Here is a 19,854-nt window from a genome sequence, read left to right on the forward strand (position 1 = left end):
CCCATTGTGTATATGTGTGTGTATATATGTATATTTATATATATATATAAAATATTTAAACTCTTTAATGCAGTATTTTAATATAACTGTGTGTGCGCGCGCATCAGTTCATATATATAGATTGTAGTGTATAAAGTAGATTAGGTTAAGAAAGTTCACACTGTTTAATATGTTGTAAATCTGAAGAAGTATTCTTTGGAATTTGTAGAAGAGTAGCAAGCCGAGGTTTTTCTAGATAAAATAGAAATGGTAAACCAAAAAAAAAATAGTATTCTTTTGATACATTTTAGTTCCTTTAAATGTCTTAGAACCAACAGTGTGTACAATTTACAGAGCGGTTTTCCAATACAACACATAGCAGTTGTACCTGTTGCTGGATCTGAATTATTCAGAAGGTTCTTATAGACCAGAGACGACACATGATGTGACCATGTCAGCATCCTTCAGTAGAGGCATCAGGCACCTCTGGCCAACTGCCCAGGGGTGTGTTTGAGAGAGTAGCAATGAGTGTTTGATAGTTTCAACTGTTCTTTATAGTTTTTCCCCGAGGAACGCATACACCACAGGTATCTAGCCATGCTTTTCCATTCCTGCTCCATAGGATATATATGCCTGGCCGGCAATCCGCATAAAACAAAACACACATTTCAGTGACTGCTCATATCTGGCCAGTTCTACATTAAAATCTAAGGGATGATTCTTCTCCTAAGAAGCACCTTCCACAAAAGAGGATAGATTTAACCCTGAATGTCACCCCATTTTTACAAATCCAAGATAGTCAACAAGGTATTCATTTCCTATATTTTGTGTGTGAACACGTGCTATCAATAGTGTACAACCTGCCTATTGAGGAGCACAACTGCAGATGAAAGTGCATGAATGTTGATATAGACACAGTTCTATATCCATGCCAAATGGTTGCATACATGCCCTCGTGTGTAAGTCTGTGAAGGTTCTAATTTACCCAGGTCATGGTATAGCTAGTACTAGTAAATCAAATTTAAGTGGACTTGTTCTACAATGTTGAAGACAGTTTCACCACGTGTCCAAGAGGCTTTCGGAGTTCAATATTAGAACAGAGGAAGCTACTTGGATGAAACATCTTCAGCCTTACAGAACAAGTCCAGTTAGGAAAGAGCAGTGCTAGTTTGCAGATGATAAAGGAAGTGTCTAGTGGTATTGCATTTAATCCCATTTCTTACCATTTCAGGCCCAATTTACACACACACACACACACACACACACACACACACACACACACACACACACACCTCTGAATGACTCAGAGCAGTAACTCACCCTCTGCCTGCCCTGAAAGTTTCAGTGAGAGAGAGGAAGCCTAAAGGCAAACGGCTTCTGTCATGCTCTTCATAACATTGTGAAGTATGTGTAATGGATACACCGCATGATGTTTATTTGTAAAACAATTGAAATTAATACTATTTAAAACATTAAAGTATAAACTAATATAGTTCCCCTTTAACAGCCTTTACAGAGTTAATTGGAAAACATATGAAATGATTATTTCCAGGCTGTAAGTTGTCAAAATGTAGAGAGGTGAATTTAGACTCGAAATCCCTTTCCATCCATTCCCACATTGTGTTCATCCAATAATTTTCCCCATTGGGTTTGATGGGAGGTAGGAGAGGGCTGGATAACCCTAGCAGATAGGATGGTCTTAGAAGGGGGTTCGGAACATTGGCTTAACCAAATAAATAAGCAAAGGCTTATGGAAGACACTTAAAGATTACTGTCTAATGTTATGGTTCATTGTCCGTGTTGGTATATTAGCTTTACTTTTAACATATCTTTTACTTTGCTGAAATTGCAGAGGAGAAAATATGATCTTGCCCAAGCAGTGCCCTTCTAGTAGTAATGGTAAAGAAAACTCTAAGCGTAGCCATGTCACCATGAACTATAGTATTGCCTATTACTTTTGTGCCAGTATTTTTAAGATAACCCTATTCAGCAGAATGAGTGCAAACTCTCAGATGGAACCAATCCTAATTCATTGACCTTACTAAAGTCAGATCAACATATGATGGATCCTGATCCTAAGTAATTAGCATTCTTTATTGCATGAAGACAAAAGTACACAAAGCTTTTGCCCGCATAGTCAATTACAAGGCGGCTAGAAGTAGAGGAGCTGCACCTTTGATAAAATACCAGGAACATATTTTTTCAAACTTAAAGCTCATGAAACAAAGTATTTTGAATAACCTGGTAATTTACCCTCAATATTTTTTTTCATTTCAGCATAAGCTGTTTCAGAACCAGCAAGCCTGTACGGGTCTTGGTCCTGTGTTTTCATGTAATGACTTCTTATGTTGTCACTTTACTTTTCACATGACTTAAGCAAACCATACACTGGTATGGTCAACGATGTTATGGTTGTTGGTCTTCTGGTCGTATGGTCACTGGGCTGAACAAAATAAAAATAAGTTTTTCCTCTATCCATGCTGAACAGTGTGGATGGACAAATCTTCTGCTGGGCTGTTTTATTCTGGCAGTGGCAGGTGCCTGCTGCTTACCCAAAATTTTTATAAACCGGCCTCTTAAATTTCCAGATTGGAGGATGCCAGGCAGAAGGGTGCCGAGAGGGCTTCCCACTGGGCGAATTACACAAGGTGTATGGCCAGCTTTACTGAGCTAGTCATACACGGAATTTCATTCAATTCCTGCTAAATCGGCAGAAATTTAAGGCGTAGGTGGCGCTGTCCACCCGTCTTGGCAAAAAAATGATTGAAAAAAAAAATTGACTAAACCGAACAGAAAATTGGTAGCCAAATAGTGACTGCATCCTATCAGATGCAGTGACAGTTTGGCTATTCAGGCAGCTGTGGCTGTTGCAGTTCTCCAAGTGCAATATCCATCATTAAAGATTCCTCCATCCATGTTGGTCAGCGTGCAAGGAGGAATGGAGTGATTTTCTCTATATTTAACCTGCGGGCTAAGAGGAGAAAGTCAATAAGTGTATGGCTAGCGTTAAATAATGAGCAACACAATCCAGAGAACATTTCTCTGCTGGTGACCAAGAGCAGCTGTGAGTGTCCAGGTATGGAGACACAACGCGCAAACACAGGACCAGGGGCTAAAACAGCTTGGCATGAAATTTATGTAAAGCACCATTATTAGGGAGGAGCTCGAAATCCATCATTTTATGATCCCTTATTGTGGTTATTCTTTAAATACAGTTGTGGCAACTTGCTTGATCCATACTACAAGGTTGTTTGCTAATGAAATGCATAGAATCCAACACTGCACACCATTGCGCTGTGAATTATTTTCATGAAATAAGTCTCCTACATGAACAAAATTGTTAAATTGGTTGTAACAGACTGCTAACACTTTGTAATTCCCAGCATCTCGGTTGAAAGTGGGTTCCCCAGCTGTTTGTGGTAGTTGGTGTTTTTTGGCAAGACAGGAGGGCTCGTACTTTGCATCATCTTCCTTTACTGACACCAACCGCAGCAAAGCAATACAAAACTGACCAATCGGGTAAAGTGCAACAAACGCCATAAATACTAGAGATGCCCCTCCCTCTTCCTCTTTCTTTGCTGCTCACCTCTGTCAGCACTTAGTAAAACACAAAGAGTTATCCAGCATACAGCCCTGAGAACATACCACGAGTATAAACAGGCACATTGGCTACATTAAACCAGTATTCCCGTGAACCCAAGACTGTCTATACCCATCAAGCTATTAGGAGAATGGCTGCTTCATTTCATTGAGTCTGATTTCTTTGTAACAAGGCTTCATTAAAGCTGTCTTGGTATTATTTTTGGGGAAATGATTGCTGTGCACCAGTGAAGCAGGACTGCTGTCAACTGCACATCTGCTACAACCATCCCAATGTCTGCAAGCTCCAATCACATTCTTGCAATTACTCTCTCATCTTTTAACCATCCCAATGTCCGCAAGCTCCAATCACATTCTTGCAATTACTCATCTTTTACCTTGCTCTTAAAAAATAGAAAAAACGCACAATTGATCTTTAAGAAAATAAATGTATATACATTCATGCACACACATATGTACCATGATGTGCTTGGTTTGAAAAACTCCATTCGGTGACTTTAAAATGGACATTTCTGGTTTTGTACACGTCAAACTCTTCAAACACAAAAGAATTGCCTTGAATTGCATACAAGTGTTAAAACCCTGATTTTGTTTTTCTGGTCTCGTATCCGACTTTCACGTTTTTTTTTTTGTTAATGCTTTTGTTCTGTTTTTTTTTTGTTAATGCTTTTGTTCTGTTTTTTTTTTTTTTTTACTTGTTGTAGTGTTACTAATTTATCAGAACAGTCCAGATTGTGTCGACAGACCTAACATTTCAGCAGCTGAGTTATTTATTTGATGCTTTTTATTTCTCCTTTTTGGTCACTTGTCTTTTATACACGTGGGATTATTAATGATGTATATGTTGAAATTAAGACCTTGAAAGACTATGTTAACTGTGCAAGTAACTGATCTGTTTTCTTCATCCTGATGCTGACATCTAGGACTTTACTACATAAAAAAAATTATGTTAATAATATTTGTGTTTTGTGACACTTTGGGGTGTATGGGTTTATATGCGAGCCTGTTTGTTGAATTTTGAATGTGGGTCATTTTGCGGTTTCCTTGTATGCCAGTTATTTGGGTAAGTGGGGGGAACAAAACAGGTTCATCAAATTCAACTGTTCCCAAATTCTAATCGCATTGGTCCGGAAAAAGACAGAACAGAACTATCTGTATAACAGATTTGCTGTATGTAGTCATGATCCCAGAGTCCACTAGATTAGTAGTAGTTTCACCATATTGTTAAAGAGATCTCTGCCCAAGTAGAAGGTATTTGGGCCCTCCACTGGTCTATGAAGTCCTGCTTTGACGTTCTGGCACTATGCAGTTCCCCTAATATTTTTCTCTTAAGCTGGCCATACACCTATAGATTATCTGCAGATTATCTATGGTCAGATGGAAAAAGTGCAACAGATTCCTCCATCTACGCTAAACTGTGTGGATGGAGGAATCTCCCACTGGGCCAAGCTTCAGTATCTTGCTAGTCAGCCCCTTTGGCTCTCAAAATACCTGAACAATGCCTGCTTTCAATCAGATTGTTCCGGTATTTTGAGGCTGACTAGCAAGATACTGAAGCTTGGCCCAGTGGGAGATTCCTCTAGCCACACAGTTTAGTGTAGATGGAGGAATCTGTTGCACATTTTCCATGTGACCATAGAAACTCTGCAGATAATCTATAGGTGTATGGCCAGCTTTAGGTGCTCCTGTTTTAATTTGCTGGAGGATTCTCCAGTGTAGTTAGTAGGGCTGAAACCCAGATTCGGAACTTTAAAGTGGACCTCAAAAAGAATTGCTAAATTGAAGGAACATGTAGAAATGTTTGTGCCCAAGCAGTACCCTAATGTCTTGAATTCCTGCTAAACAATAGAGGTGCCCAGGCACTCGTGTAGCCTCATAGTTGTATACACGCGCGATCAACTACAGCACTGTTCCTTCTGAACGTTCGTCTCTGGAGATTTAGTGATGCCACTGCTGTGCTGGTCATTGTTCTCCTGAGGGCTTGCCGGAGGTAAAACTTGTACCTGCAGTGCAAGGATCTTTCTGCTTTCGACTTCATTTAAGGTGCCCACACACCTTGCGATGATCCTACGAAAATCGTGGGAAATCCCGCGATCGTACGCTTATCGGAAGCCGTGCGACCTCTACTACTGTAAGCACGACTTTTATCTTGCAAACATGTTTGAAAACCCGCCGAGAATCGTACGATTTTCAGCAGGTGCGTAGCATGTTCGTAAGATAAAAGCCGAACGGGCCGGTGTGCGCAAGCGCACACTGCCCGTTCAGCATTGCGGTCATCGGAAACCTGCCCCTCAGCGGGGCATGGCCTGCGATCATCGCAAGTACGAGCTTCCTGTCCAAGATAAGCAGATCGTATGTTTGTTTTTTTAATTACCTTACAACCATCACAAGACAAAGGTCTTGCGATGGTTGTAAGGTGTGTGCCCAGCCTTATTATGTGACTGTTTTTGCTCCACCTGACCTGCTGCTTTTCTTTTTTCCCCCTCCAGTTATCAAATCACATGTAATTTGTGTACAGCTTGGACATGAGGAAGCAAAACCCTGCCTCCTATGAAGATGGCCGCCTTTACACAAAGACACAGCATGGAAACATGCTTGGTAAAACAGTAATGGGGCAGAGATCAGCTGCAGGGAGCCTACAGGCAATACTGGTGAGGGGACCTTTGGCCTCTGCTCGCTTGCACAATCCAGGTCCTCTTTAGGCAGGTGCAAGCGGGGAGCAGAAAGAGGAGAAAATGCTGTGTTCCATATTAAAAGCCTGGCTAAATATTAACTGCTGTCTGGGAGAGCTGGTCCTCAGCCACTTTGCAACCGCCTGCAGATCCCAGCTGAAGCTCAATGTTTATAAAGCAAATCAATTTGTATACAGCCTGATCCAATTTTAAAGGAGAACTATGAGGTGAGGGCTTTTCACTCACCTCCATAGTTCTAGCCGACCTGTGACAATGAGACTGTCACAGGTCGGCTCAGTAGATCGGGAGGTAAGCGAACACATACCGGCGTTCGCTCACTTCTCGATCCTGTCACGGCTCTCTGCCGTGACGGGAGGGGATGGATTCCCCGCTCCAAAGCGCCAGCGCTGACTGGCGGAACGGACGGGGGAGGGTACAGCTGGCTCTGCCTCTAGATAGGCAGAGCCAGCTGTCACTCACGCAGCTGGGCGGATATCGATGTCTGGATCCGCTCCGGCGTCTCAGTATACCGCGAGCTGTAGCTCACGGTATACTGAGCTTAGGGTGATGAGAGGACGCTAGTTTGTGTCCTCCTGGTACCCTAAGGAGAACTATGGGGAAAAGCCCTGACCCTATAGTTCTCCTTTTAAAGAGTTTTATTGAAATCAGCATATGGCAGTGTTCATGCACAAGGTATTTTTTTTCCTATTAAGCAGGACTAGATAGGCAGATGTTATTACGTGCCCCGGATTCCATCAATGATCTGTCAGAATCTTATGAATAATGTTGGGTGGCTTTGTTCTTTAAAATAAACCGGTAGGGTACCAGAGATGGGCAACCTCAGCACTCCAGCTGTGGTGTAACTACAAATTTTATGAGGCATTGCAAGACTGGCAGCCACATGCATGACTCCCAGATAAAATGGCTTAAAGGGGATTGTAGTTTGACCACAGCTGTAGTGTCAAGGTTGCCTACCTCTGAATTAGAACAATAAGCTGCCCTCAAGTGTGGAGAGCAGGTATCTACAGAGCTCCTAAATGTGGGTCTCTATGATGCAAATGGCAAATTCATGTAGGTTGATATTTGACTTGCTCCCTCCAGTCTTTAATGACTTGTAGCCCTTCACTTGTATAACACATCTCAACGCATGCATTAAGACAGGCATATCAGCACATGTAAATGCATCATGACACACATCAACATGCATCGATAAATGTTAAAGTGCGTTTAGTGAATTGCAATGGGCATTGAAAATGTGTGTTTCACGTGCAGTTATGATTTCAATCAAGTTGAAATCACAATGAGCCCTTCATGGCTTAAGCACTTTTTCCACCGAAAGAAGCCTCAACCCCATCAGCTGCATCTCAGATCAGTCACACATTTTTGCATCTTCAGACCCCAGACCAACTCCAACACCATGCACTGGCTCTGCCTCTAGATAGGCAGAGCCAGCTGTCACTCACGCAGCTGGGCGGATATCGATGTCTGGATCCGCTCCGGCGTCTCAGTATACCGCGAGCTGTAGCTCACGGTATACTGAGCTTAGGGTGATGAGAGGACGCTAGTTTGTGTCCTCCTGGTACCCTAAGGAGAACTATGGGGAAAAGCCCTGACCCTATAGTTCTCCTTTTAAAGAGTTTTATTGAAATCAGCATATGGCAGTGTTCATGCACAAGGTATTTTTTTTCCTATTAAGCAGGACTAGATAGGCAGATGTTATTACGTGCCCCGGATTCCATCAATGATCTGTCAGAATCTTATGAATAATGTTGGGTGGCTTTGTTCTTTAAAATAAACCGGTAGGGTACCAGAGATGGGCAACCTCAGCACTCCAGCTGTGGTGTAACTACAAATTTTATGAGGCATTGCAAGACTGGCAGCCACATGCATGACTCCCAGATAAAATGGCTTAAAGGGGATTGTAGTTTGACCACAGCTGTAGTGTCAAGGTTGCCTACCTCTGAATTAGAACAATAAGCTGCCCTCAAGTGTGGAGAGCAGGTATCTACAGAGCTCCTAAATGTGGGTCTCTATGATGCAAATGGCAAATTCATGTAGGTTGATATTTGACTTGCTCCCTCCAGTCTTTAATGACTTGTAGCCCTTCACTTGTATAACACATCTCAACGCATGCATTAAGACAGGCATATCAGCACATGTAAATGCATCATGACACACATCAACATGCATCGATAAATGTTAAAGTGCGTTTAGTGAATTGCAATGGGCATTGAAAATGTGTGTTTCACGTGCAGTTATGATTTCAATCAAGTTGAAATCACAATGAGCCCTTCATGGCTTAAGCACTTTTTCCACCGAAAGAAGCCTCAACCCCATCAGCTGCATCTCAGATCAGTCACACATTTTTGCATCTTCAGACCCCAGACCAACTCCAACACCATGCAGACCAGATCCACAGCATTCCGTACCATTCAGATCCACAGCATTCCGTACCATTCAGATCCACAGCATTCCGTACCATTCAGATCCACAGCATTCCGTACCATTCAGACCCCAGATCCACAGCATTCCGTACCATTCAGATCCACAGCATTCCGTACCATTCAGACCCCAGATCAACACCATTCTGTACACAATTCAACAATTAGTTTCCGGAGGAGATCTTCAAAGCTCATGCCTCCCATCCCTTTTTATTAATTTTTGTAGCCCTCCTGTGATCTCTCGGAATGCCGATTGTGACCCTTCTCATAGTTTTTGAAGGCCATTTCTTTTTTTTTTTTTACTTATTGCTTTACTCTACTAGTTAACCCCCCAGGTTTAACGTTTGCTGTTTTGAACTAGTTGGTAAATGGATTGCACTGGTGAATATTGTTAAAATTTCCTTGAAACTTTCCCACTTGTCCTCAGTGTTCATATTCAGGAAGATTTGTTCCCCATTAGTGTCACCTAGCATTAATCTCAGCTTATTAAAGTCTGACTTTTTAAAATGAAGTGCTCTTGTCATACAAACATGTCTGTTTCCGGGAGTATATTGTGAATGTTCTAATTCTATGATCACTGTTCCCAAGGTTCTCTCCAGTAATCAGTTCTGTGTTGTTTGTAATTAAGTCCAACAGAGCATTTTTTCTAGTTGGAGTTTTCACCATTGCTGTCCGAGAAGCGGCAGGTTAGTGTCCCAAGGGGGTGGGTGCTGTCCGAGAAGCGGCGTTGCTGCTGCCTTGCCTAGGGCAGCACCAAAGTTAAATACACCGCTGGTGTGGCCATATTGGTTTCAATGGAGTTATAGCATTTGCTGAAAAAAGGGACATGTGTTTTAAAACCAATGTTGCATGGGTCAGAATCACAACGAGAAGCTGCGCAATCTGCCTGGCATGACTGTAGTGCCACTAGAAAAGAATGGCACCATCAGCGGTGATGTGCGCTTCTGTGACTGTGCGGGTTTCGTGCATGATGGCGGTGCGGTCACGGATCACCCTCTTATGAACCCTGCCTTACAGTGAGCCCTCTCTGCAGTCACTGCAAAATACTAAGTGGTCTATTTACAAACCCTGCGAATATCAGAACATTTGTTTGAGGCTGCACGGTCACGGATCGCCCAGAAGTGAACCTGGGCTAAATCTTTATTCCTGGAGCTCAGCTTTGACCCTTTGCAAAAAAAAAAAAAGTTTGGTTTGTAAAAACATACCATATTTCGTCAGTGTTTGTACATGTGTTAGGAACACAGAAAGTACCCGTACGGCTGTCATCATTCCCGGTGAGGGGAATGCGGTAAGTGCAAACTGCACTGACACCGAATTCCGCCCCTTTAAATGCCTCCCTGGGCTTTAACTTGCCTATCAAACTACAACTCCCAGAACGCACCGCGGGGTATTCCTGGTATCCCTCCGCCGCTACGGAATAGGGACGTAAAAAAACAGATCGCTGGCCCCCTTTCCTACTTCATTCAGCGGTGTACGGTGTGTGTGAGGAAAGGGGGAGGATCGGTTCCTGCGGTAAGTCCCGGGGTGCTGGGACCTCGGGATGAAATGTGCTCGGCGGAGGGATACAGCGGGGTGTGAATCTGTCCAGGTTTCGCGCCTTTTTGCTGTCGCGGTGGATTGTGGGAAGGAGGTGAAGTGCGGGGCGGCTGTCTGGGCTCTGTAATAATAATAAGATGGAGAGGGAAGAGTCCGGGTCCTCCAGCCCCTGGAACGGGGAAGCCGGGGAGAAGGTGCAGGAGGAACTGGAGAGTCTGTGTGCGGAGCTGAACCTGGAAGAGGAGACGGCAACCAGGACTCTGAGCAACTTCACCCGGACCTGGAGCACCTACAGCCTGGAGGTCAGAGGAGGGGACCTTACAGCATGGGTAACATCCGGGAGGAGGGTGGTGCTCACACTATGGGGACACCCCAGGAGGAGGGGCCAAGGCAGAGGGGGGGTTTTCACACGCTATGGGGACACCCCAGGCGGAGGGGGGTTTCTCACGCTATGGGGACACCCCAGGGGTGGTGCTCGCGCTACGGGGACATCCATGGAGTGGGAAGGGTGGTGCTCACGCTACAGGGACACCCTGGCGGGGGGTGAGAGCTCGTGCTTTGGCTCCCCGTAAATTACTTTGAGGGTTATGAATGGCTGGAGCATCATATTTTCTGTTTTTGTCGTAGGGTAACATGAAACACTGGCTGGCGTGTGCGTTGTATGCCGAGTGTCGGAAAGGCGTCATTCCAACAGTTGGAAGAGGCATCATGGAGGGAAATGGAGTGTCCCTTACCCGTATTCTCCGCTCAGCCAAACTTAGGTATGGATTTTAAGGTTTAAAGGGCAACTCCGGCAATTCTAAAAAATGAACCCTCTTAGTGGGGCTACCCCCCGCACTGCAAGAGCTATGGGCTCGTTTTGTCTCTGGGCAAAATAATGAAATGCTCACCCCAAAAATAAAGTGGGGGGGCTATTTTAAAAAAACATTGTTTTCTCGCAAAATCCATATAACTTTCACCCAAGATTTTTCTAATCATATTCCTTTCAAAAATGTGTGACTCTCGCGTCAAAACGTTCGTAAATAGTCCCCATAGTATGTGCAGCTCATCAACACCTTGGTGGTGGGGGAATAATAACAAAAAGACACTTTGTCTCGACTGCCAATCGGCTTTTCAATGTTTTCTAATCTGTGTGGTAAAACATGATAGAAGCTGATTGGTTGCTATGGGCAACCACACCAGTTGAGAGAACTTGTCTCAGACGCACTTATTACTCCCCCCCTTCCCATCCTTTAGTTTCAGACTTTCATGATACTGTTTTAGTTTGTAATAACGGATTCATCAAATCATTTATTGGGGCCGCTTTGCGTTTTTTCGTTTGGTTGCTCTGAGTTGAATGCGGACTTGTTACATTGTTACAATAAATCTATGGATTGGGTTTTTCTTTCCTGTTTATTAGCCTGATCCAATTCTTCAATAAAATGAAAAAGTGGATGGACATGTCAAACCTTCCCCAGGAATTCAGGGAGCGGGTAGAACGGCTGGAGAGGAACTTTGAGGTATCTACCGTGATCTTCAAAAAGTTTGACCCGATACTCGCAGACATGTTTCAGAACCGTCACGAAGAGCCTCCCAGACTGCCCAGAAGCAGAAAACAAAGGTACGCTGATGGAGATAGGCCGCTGGGGAAGTGTGATGGGTGGCTCTGGTGCATAGAATAGAAATAAAGACTTACTTCTTTATCGTCAGTACAGTGTACATCAGGGCTAGACACACTTCAGCTTCCAGATGTGGTGAAACTACAAATTGCCTCTGGAAGTCATGCATGTGGCTGTCAATGTTGCAGTGCCCCATGGGACTTGTAGTTCCACAACCGGCTGAAGTTTGGCTACCCCAGGTATCTATCTTAAACTGGCCTTGGCTGCAACAACTAGTCCATTTAAATCGGTTATGAGAATAGTTGGAAAATATTCTCATTATCGGTTGGTGGGTGGGGGAGAGAAAATATTTTTCTCTCCCGTTCATTGAAGGACACAGGCAACAGATCGTAGATCCTGAATGGTAGGGTAATATCGCCACCTGCAGGAGAAGGACGCTAGGCACAAAACTAAAGACCAATTACAGCCTAGGGGCGGCCCCTGCAAATGCAACCAATCGACTAGTTGAAAAAATAATTGGGCAACTAATCGATTATGAAAATAATCGTTAGCTGCAACCCTGAACTGGCCATATCGACTGGCCTGTGGGCTGAAGGAAAAAAAAACCTTAACAGATTCCTTTGCTGAATCTTTCATCGCCACTGTTGTATTCTGACCGTCGTCACCTGCTGCTGTCAGAATACATACCCAGTGGCTGCAGCTGATTGGATACAGACACCATTCGGCTGGCAATTTTTGGCTCGCCTCCTTAGAAAAAAGCCGATTTCAGTAATTTACTTTTGTCAAGCTGGCAGAGCCACACACAATTTAAGAACGTTCCTCTGATTCCTGTGAATCAGCTGAGTTCTAACTCTTAAATATAATCAAGTTATGAACATATACTGTAACATTAATAATGGGATTGCCCAGGCATATGCTCACAGTGTCTGCTGATGGGGAGAGTCAGATTTCTGATTGGCTGATTCCTTTATGCAGGGATGAAATGACCAGTCTAGGCTTTTGATTACTTGACCGCCACCAGAGGGAATGTTGAACAGCTTATTCTCTTCTGAGCTGTGTGTGGTGTGTAATGCGGGAAATAATTTTTTGGTCTTTTTTTTGGTGTCTGTCAAACAAATAATTTAAATCCAATAAATGGTTCACCATAATAAAGTGAAGGAAAAAAACGCCACTAAATTGCAAACGCCTGCTGATCATGTTGGTTTCTTCTCCTTCTGGTATCGGGTGACCAGCCATGCCCATGTCCTGTGCTCACCCCGTTGGCACCATCACTCCTATTATACGATGTGTGTTGCAGTGAGAAAAATGCAACCTGCTCTGTTTTCGAAATGCAACACATTGGTGTGATCTACACCAATGACAGCCATTATTTTTGTGTAGATGTGTTTTTGATGCATTTCAAAATGCATCGGAACACATTTGGTGGGAATTGGCACTTTAGGAGGAACTTTACTCGCCAATTTATTGTCTCCCGAAACCGTTACTTTCAAGGCATGCCCGCTGTCAAGGTTGTCATTGTGCTCATTTCAGCATGCGACTGAACTTTCAAGCCTGTAAATGGCTGGTGTCATAGCTGATCACATGCTGCACCACGGCAACTGCAAGCCAAGATGGCAACTTCCTTGTCTGTTAGGGATGGGAGGGTTTCCCCTTTAAATGACAGAGGTTTCTGCAGGGAGCCTTTCTGTCAAAATAATGCACCGCAGTCCAACACATTGTATGCCTATAGAGAGATCAGCACGTGTGACCTGCTGCGGCTTGGTACCGCCCTGGACCTGTAGCGTGTAGGAGCTGCATAAATAACGGTCATGTGACAATTAGAAATATAGTCTAAAAAGTTATTTACTCAAGTTTTATTTTTTGGACAGTTTGAACATGAATTGCTTGTTTGTGTGCCTTCTAAATTGAGAGTGGTCGAAGGTTTATAAATGCTTGAATTTACATTTTGTCTTTTAGAAAGTTACAGTGTAACGTTAAAGATCTCTTCAACTTCTGCTGGACTCTATTTGTATACGCAAAGGGTGAGTGCAAGTTGGATTTTATTGTACTTCGTAAATTTAATTTTGATGCAATTTTTGCAGTTTTGCTATCGAATTACTTGAAGCATTTTGTAAAACCCGTTAATGGCGGTCAAACCTTTTGTTAATGGGGGTCATGGCTTGTAATAGGGATGCACCTATACTGGTATCGGTATCTGTGCCGAAGCCGAGTATTTGGGCGAGTACTCGCCCAAATGCTCCGATGCCTCGCCCGATACTTCCGGTATCAGGAAGCCAGCCAGCGAGTCGTTACACAGTGCCCGGCTTCCTGATTGGCCGGCAAGCAGGCTGTATGCTCCCTCGTCACTTGTGATGAGGGAGCATGGAGCCGGCTTTCCGGCCAATCAGGAAGCCGGGCAGCGTGTAATGACTCTGCCTGGCTTCCTGATTGGCCAACTTCCCGAACAATTAGGGGCCGTGTAATGACACGGCACCCGGCTTTCTGATTGGCTGGGAAGCCGACTTCATGCTCCCTCATCACCTCATGACGAGGAAGCATGGAGTCGGCTTTCCGGCCAATCAAGAAGCCGCTGCCTCTTCATTATACGGCGCCCGGCTTCCTGATTGGCCAGAAAGCCGGCTCCATGCGTTCTCATCACCTAGTGACGAGAAGCATGGGGGCGGCTTCCCGGGTGGCGAGTCTTTACGCCTAGTGACGAGAACCATGGGGGCGGCTTCCCTGCTAGCCGGGTGGCGAGTCTTTACGCGCCTCTTGGCTTCCTTAATGGGACTTCTGGTATCAGTATTCGGTATAGGCGAGTACCGAAAAAAATCGGTACTTGATACTGAAAAAACGGTATCTGTGAATCCCTAGCTTGTAATAAAAAATGACCGGCTTGTTAAACCCAAAGTATTTTATTTGTAACAGTCTGCTGGCTTTCCTAATAAATTATTTCTTTGTACATGATCCCGTGTCCCTTTTTTTCTTTCTTAGGAAATTTTAGTCTGATTGGCGATGATTTGGTTAACTCTTATCACTTGCTTTTGTGCTGCCTGGATTTGGTTTATGCTCATGCTTTGCAGTGTCCCCATAAGGACGACCTTCTGAATGCATCCTTCACAGGTAAGTTTTTGTAAGTGTAGACGGTTTATCAGCTGATAGTTGTATATAAATGCCAATTATGGATTGTGGCACATGGACTGCTCTTTAGCCATTGCTATGCATTTATTTTCTCCTTTTGCTCATGGTGATCCTAACAGACCAAGGGGGAGGGGTGTGTAAATAATGGGAGTTTGAATTAAAGGCTTCCCTGTGTGCTGTATCTCTATATTGGTGATCCTTACAGACCATGGGGAGGGGTGTGTAAATAATGGGAGACTGAAGTCTATAAAATTAATGCTTTCCTACTGGCTATATCTCTTATATTGGTGATCCCTACAGACCATGGGGAGGGTTGTGTAAATAATGGGAGACTGAAGTCTATAAAATGAATGCTTTCCTACTTGCTTTATCTATTATATTGGTGATCACTACAGACCATGGGGAGGGGTGTGTAAATAATGGGAGACTGAAGTCTATAAAATGAATGCTTTCCTGTGGGCTATATCTCTTATATTGGTGATCACTACAGACCATGGGGAGGGCTGTGTAAATAACGGTGCTTACAGAAGTTTGAACATTAGTAAAACGAGTGCTTGGACCATCACTGTCCTAGCATGTGGGCCAAATTTATATATTTATCTCTATATATTTCTCTTTTAGAGCAAGTGTGCCACTCCAAAGTTTTAACGTTGAGGTCATGTTGACTCAGTTGGCAGTGCTTTGCTGTTTGCCATCATGTTCCATAATACATAAATCTACTTCCAGATGTTGCATGTAAGCTTGGAAAGATTTGGTCTACAGCTAGGCATAGGTTATGGAAAATTTAAAGAGCCAGTCAGTCCTGTCTGGGGTGATGTATTTCTGTTGGGGACAGGATGAGATGCATGTTGAGGCATTTTTTTGCCAGGCCTATTCATTTTTCTCTGAGGCCAAATCTTCTACCCAGGTAATGAGATTCTAATGTATTTTATGGTTCTAATATCAACACTGAAAGGATTGCATAAAAAAAAAAATGGGATGCATTCATCTGAGTGAAGTCTTTCTCCTTTTTGTTTAAACAGCAAGGCTCCCTATTCCTGATATGGATAGCATTGATGACGATCCTCCCTGTATTATCAGCGCACTGTGTGAATACTACGATGGGCTAGCAGTTGAAGCCAAAGGGATAAAAGAGCATTACTTCAAGCCTTACATCTCAAAACTCTATGACAGAAAGGTATTTTTGTCTTTGTCAAAACTGTTTTCCGTCTTCATAGGATTTGTTGAAAATATTGCTTAACTTGCATATCTGTATTTTAAATATGTGACTTCTCGAAATGTTCAGTGGTGGACACAGTGAACCTTTTCACCTACGAGGGTCGACCCGAACCACAAAAAACGATGGGGCTTTTTCTTCCCCTTGTGGGCTATACAAGTCATCGCAGAGAAAGAGAGAGCTCAGTTTTAATATGACCTTGGAAGTAGGACAAGGGGAAGAGTATTGCCGCCTTGTTGCTTTGTGTCCATCATCTGAGGGTCAGGGCTTATACCCAGAGGTCTGCTATGTCCCTCTCGCTGAGTGTATAGCAAAATAAGACATCTTTCCCCATCTGTTATTTCTTTAATGAGATGCTGTTGCTTGCCCATTTACGGTAAAGCGACTGTATGTGCAAAGTGCCCCCCAATGACCCGCTTATACTTGCCTTGCCAGTAATCTGTCCCAGCCGACATGAAAAATCCCCAGTGTGATATCGCTCTCTGTTCTGACATCTATTTACAACCTTTGTATTTTTGATGATGCTCGTTATCCACCTTCCCTAACATTTTGCCCATTTCTTGACATTCCCGTAATTTGACCATGGTCTTGCCTGCCGATTTTTAGTTCCGACTTTGTTTCCTCCTTATGTCAGCTTTTGCCGCTCCAAGTGTAACCAGGGTCGGCAACCTGGGAGCCATCCCCATCAGAGCCCTTAATCCCTTGCAGGATGATCTGGTGAACACTGGGTAGTTCCGTGGACCTTGCACTTTAAGCCTCATTAGGGCCTACATGTGCATGACAGTGTTCAGATCTAGGGATTGGCTGCTAAAGCGATTGTCGCTTAGTAGAAAGGCACATGATTTCAACCCCCAATACCCAGGAACATTTGGTGCTTTCACCAGCTGAGGTAGTGGAGGAACTATGGCAAGTTTTCAATGGTTCCATGAGGGCTCCTTTGCACAGACGCTCTCACTTTGCCATGAATGGAAGTGACGATGTCTCCATATACAAACTGCAACCTATAGTTATTAATCATAACCGTTTTTACTCTTGGAAAAACCTGATGTAAGGATACCAAGTTAGTAAAACATATCACTCCACCCTTAGGACGCCCTATTTTAGGTGTGTTGCGCTCCCTCCAACATTTAAATAGACAAAAAAGAAAATGGTATACACGCTTACAAAAAATGTATATATGACTTAAATGTTGTGCAAATGCAAGCAACTTAAGTGTTGAAAGAATATTGTCTATGTTCCCCTGGGGAAGTTACCTGGACATTTTAACATGCCTATCTCCTTTTTATATGTAGATACATTTACAGTTAACACACATTCATGCATTCAATATATCGCAGGATATATTAATGTCGTCTCTAGGTGTATTGATTGGACTCTTTATCATGTATACCAAAAGAGATCAGAGCTTGTGCTATTTGAAGCACACCAGATAACTGATGAATCGACCTCTCCTTCCATCTCTTGATTTTCTCTAAAATATCCTGCAGCTAACTAACAGACTTTTCCCTTTCTAAATAATGGTTATTAAACGTGTGTGGTATTCATTGTTCTTAGTATGTTTGTTTTTATTCCATTTTAGATTCTTAAAGGAGAGTGCTTGCTGGACCTCTCTAGCTTCCCAGATAATAAGTAAGCACATTAATTTTGGTGTTTTAATAGTAACAGAGCAGACTTAATGTCCATTAGGAACAATGATGGCAGGCTCAAAAAGAGGACACTGCTGTTGCTGTGTATATAGTTTGCGTGCCATGAGTGAAAGTAGGCAATGGAGTCTAAGTTTCTATATCTCCCTCCGGTCACTGACTGCAATGTTATTTGCTGCCAACTACTTATTTCCTTATCTAAAATGTACCGTTTATATTATAAGTAGCATTGGAAAAGCGACTTGCTATTTACGTATAACATGAGCCTGCTGTGCAGAACTTTAAAAGAAAACATGAACTCATTTTTGTTGGTCTATCCCTCTTAAAGTGAACTTGTCAACCAATTTAAACATTTATTAATAACAGTACTGACTTGTAGTATTGCCTTATTATTATCCAGGTCACTTTCGTTGGTAACTTACACTTTGTTACTGTGGACGAATGTGCAGTCAAGTTTGAGAACTCCCAATATGTGTCTGTGTTGCAATTCACAAAGCATGCCGATAATTAAAACAAATTCTTACCTTTTTTTTCTTGTTTTTTCGGAGCAGAATTATACATGGGTTCTGCAAGTTATTCTGAGCAATTTCGGAGGGACCAATGGGGTAGAGTCAGTTTCCTCTCATGATCATACAATGCAGAATGCTTTCTAGATATGTCGCCCCTTGTTAGGACAGATTATGTTAAAATCTAGTTTACAATGAATGAGACCTGCCAGTGTAGGCCAGATACACATAACAAAAATATAGAAGGGTTTTCTCAAATTTGACTGCAAAAGTAGAAACACTTTAAATATATTCCTCCATAGCCACCAGGGACACATCTGTTCAAGTAAAATTCAAGCTTACTGCAAAATATTTTACATGTACCTAGAACATGTCATTTTTTTTTTCATTCTCGTGTACCTTTTTAATTTATAGTAAAGCTTTAAACAGAGAGTATGAGGAGTATGTCCTTACTGTGGGGGACTTCGATGAGCGAGTGTTTTTGGGAGATGATGCAGAAGAAGAGATTGGAACGCCAAGGAAGTTCATTGCAGATCTCCCTATTGGCAACTGCACACCAAGGAAACAAGTGGAGTCCAACCTGCAACAGCATTTTGAGAAGGTATGTGCGTCATGGTTGGTTCTTGCACATCTGTGCTTTCAGTACTGAGCATGTTCATACACTATTGGTAAGCTTAGAGGATCCCTCACTCATCCTTTTTAATTCATCATTTGACATAAGGAAATGTGTAGTAGCTTAAAGTAAAGGCCTACAAAGCATGAGCACTTAATGCCGGTTCACCACAGCTGAAAGGCCAAAGTTTGCCTACCCCTGGTGTAGAGCATTGACTTTTTAGATTTGCATGTTTGTCTAGCACAAAAATAATTAGCATTCAAAGTTACAATATTTTGGCTGATTGTGAGATTTTACTTGACAGAGACGATCCTTTGCTCCTTCCACTCCGCTGACTGGTAGAAGATACCTGAAAGAGGAAACAGTTGTAATCACTCCTGTATCATCCGCAACGCAGTGTGTGAGCAAACTGCAGAGCATGGTGGCTGGACTCCGGAATTCCCCCAGTGAGCAGCTGATTAATGTCTTTAAGTAAGTTCCCATACTCCTCCTGAGGATGCAGGAAAGTTGTGTTGGTGTTAGGTGGGACCATCTTTGGGGATTTTACTGTAAAACACTAAATGCTTATCTGATAGCGGCCTCCATGTGCTCCTGCTAGTGCCTGGTGAAAGCTTGTGATTCACTTCATGCTCATGTTGCGCTGAACATTGATTCTTGTACAGCAAGGCAGGAAGTGACTTGGTCTCCTACTGCACACTACTAAACACATTTGGACCCGATCTGTATATTTTCATTCACAATTTTGACTAAAGAATCAGTCAGTTGGTAGTGTCACTCATTTGGCTTCCAACCTTTTAACGAATTACAATTCCCATACCAAAAACTGGCTTCCACCCTATGTTGGATCTCAAAGCTCTAAATGTCTTCATTCAAGCTCAGCAATTCTTCATGGAACCCACAAAAGCTCTAAATGTCTTCATTCAAGCTCAG

At 43.0% G+C, this 19,854-nt stretch overlaps 1 protein-coding gene across 2 annotated transcripts in view; it reads left to right on the top strand.

The window, feature by feature from the left end:
• The first annotated feature begins 10,315 nt into the window (after positions 1-10,315).
• RBL1 (RB transcriptional corepressor like 1) overlaps positions 10,316-19,854 on the top strand; it is a 21,268-nt gene continuing 11,729 nt past the window's right edge. The window contains exons 1-9 of one of the 2 annotated variants that reach the window (XM_018570658.1): positions 10,316-10,530; positions 10,856-10,989; positions 11,628-11,828; positions 13,783-13,847; positions 14,800-14,932; positions 15,973-16,123; positions 17,742-17,791; positions 18,726-18,912; positions 19,229-19,395. In XM_018570658.1, the coding sequence (XP_018426160.1) occupies positions 10,366-10,530; positions 10,856-10,989; positions 11,628-11,828; positions 13,783-13,847; positions 14,800-14,932; positions 15,973-16,123; positions 17,742-17,791; positions 18,726-18,912; positions 19,229-19,395 (1,253 nt within the window). In that variant the 5' untranslated portion in view covers positions 10,316-10,365. Of the gene's footprint in view, positions 10,531-10,855; positions 10,990-11,627; positions 11,829-13,782; positions 13,848-14,799; positions 14,933-15,968; positions 16,124-17,741; positions 17,792-18,725; positions 18,913-19,228; positions 19,396-19,854 lie in introns of both variants that reach the window. The other variant, XM_018570657.1, reaches the window with a different exon arrangement.

Source organism: Nanorana parkeri, unplaced genomic scaffold (genome assembly GCF_000935625.1).
Source record: "Nanorana parkeri isolate BGI_ZX_2015 unplaced genomic scaffold, ASM93562v1 scaffold1568, whole genome shotgun sequence".
In the NCBI taxonomy this organism is placed as follows: Eukaryota; Metazoa; Chordata; class Amphibia; order Anura; family Dicroglossidae; genus Nanorana; species Nanorana parkeri.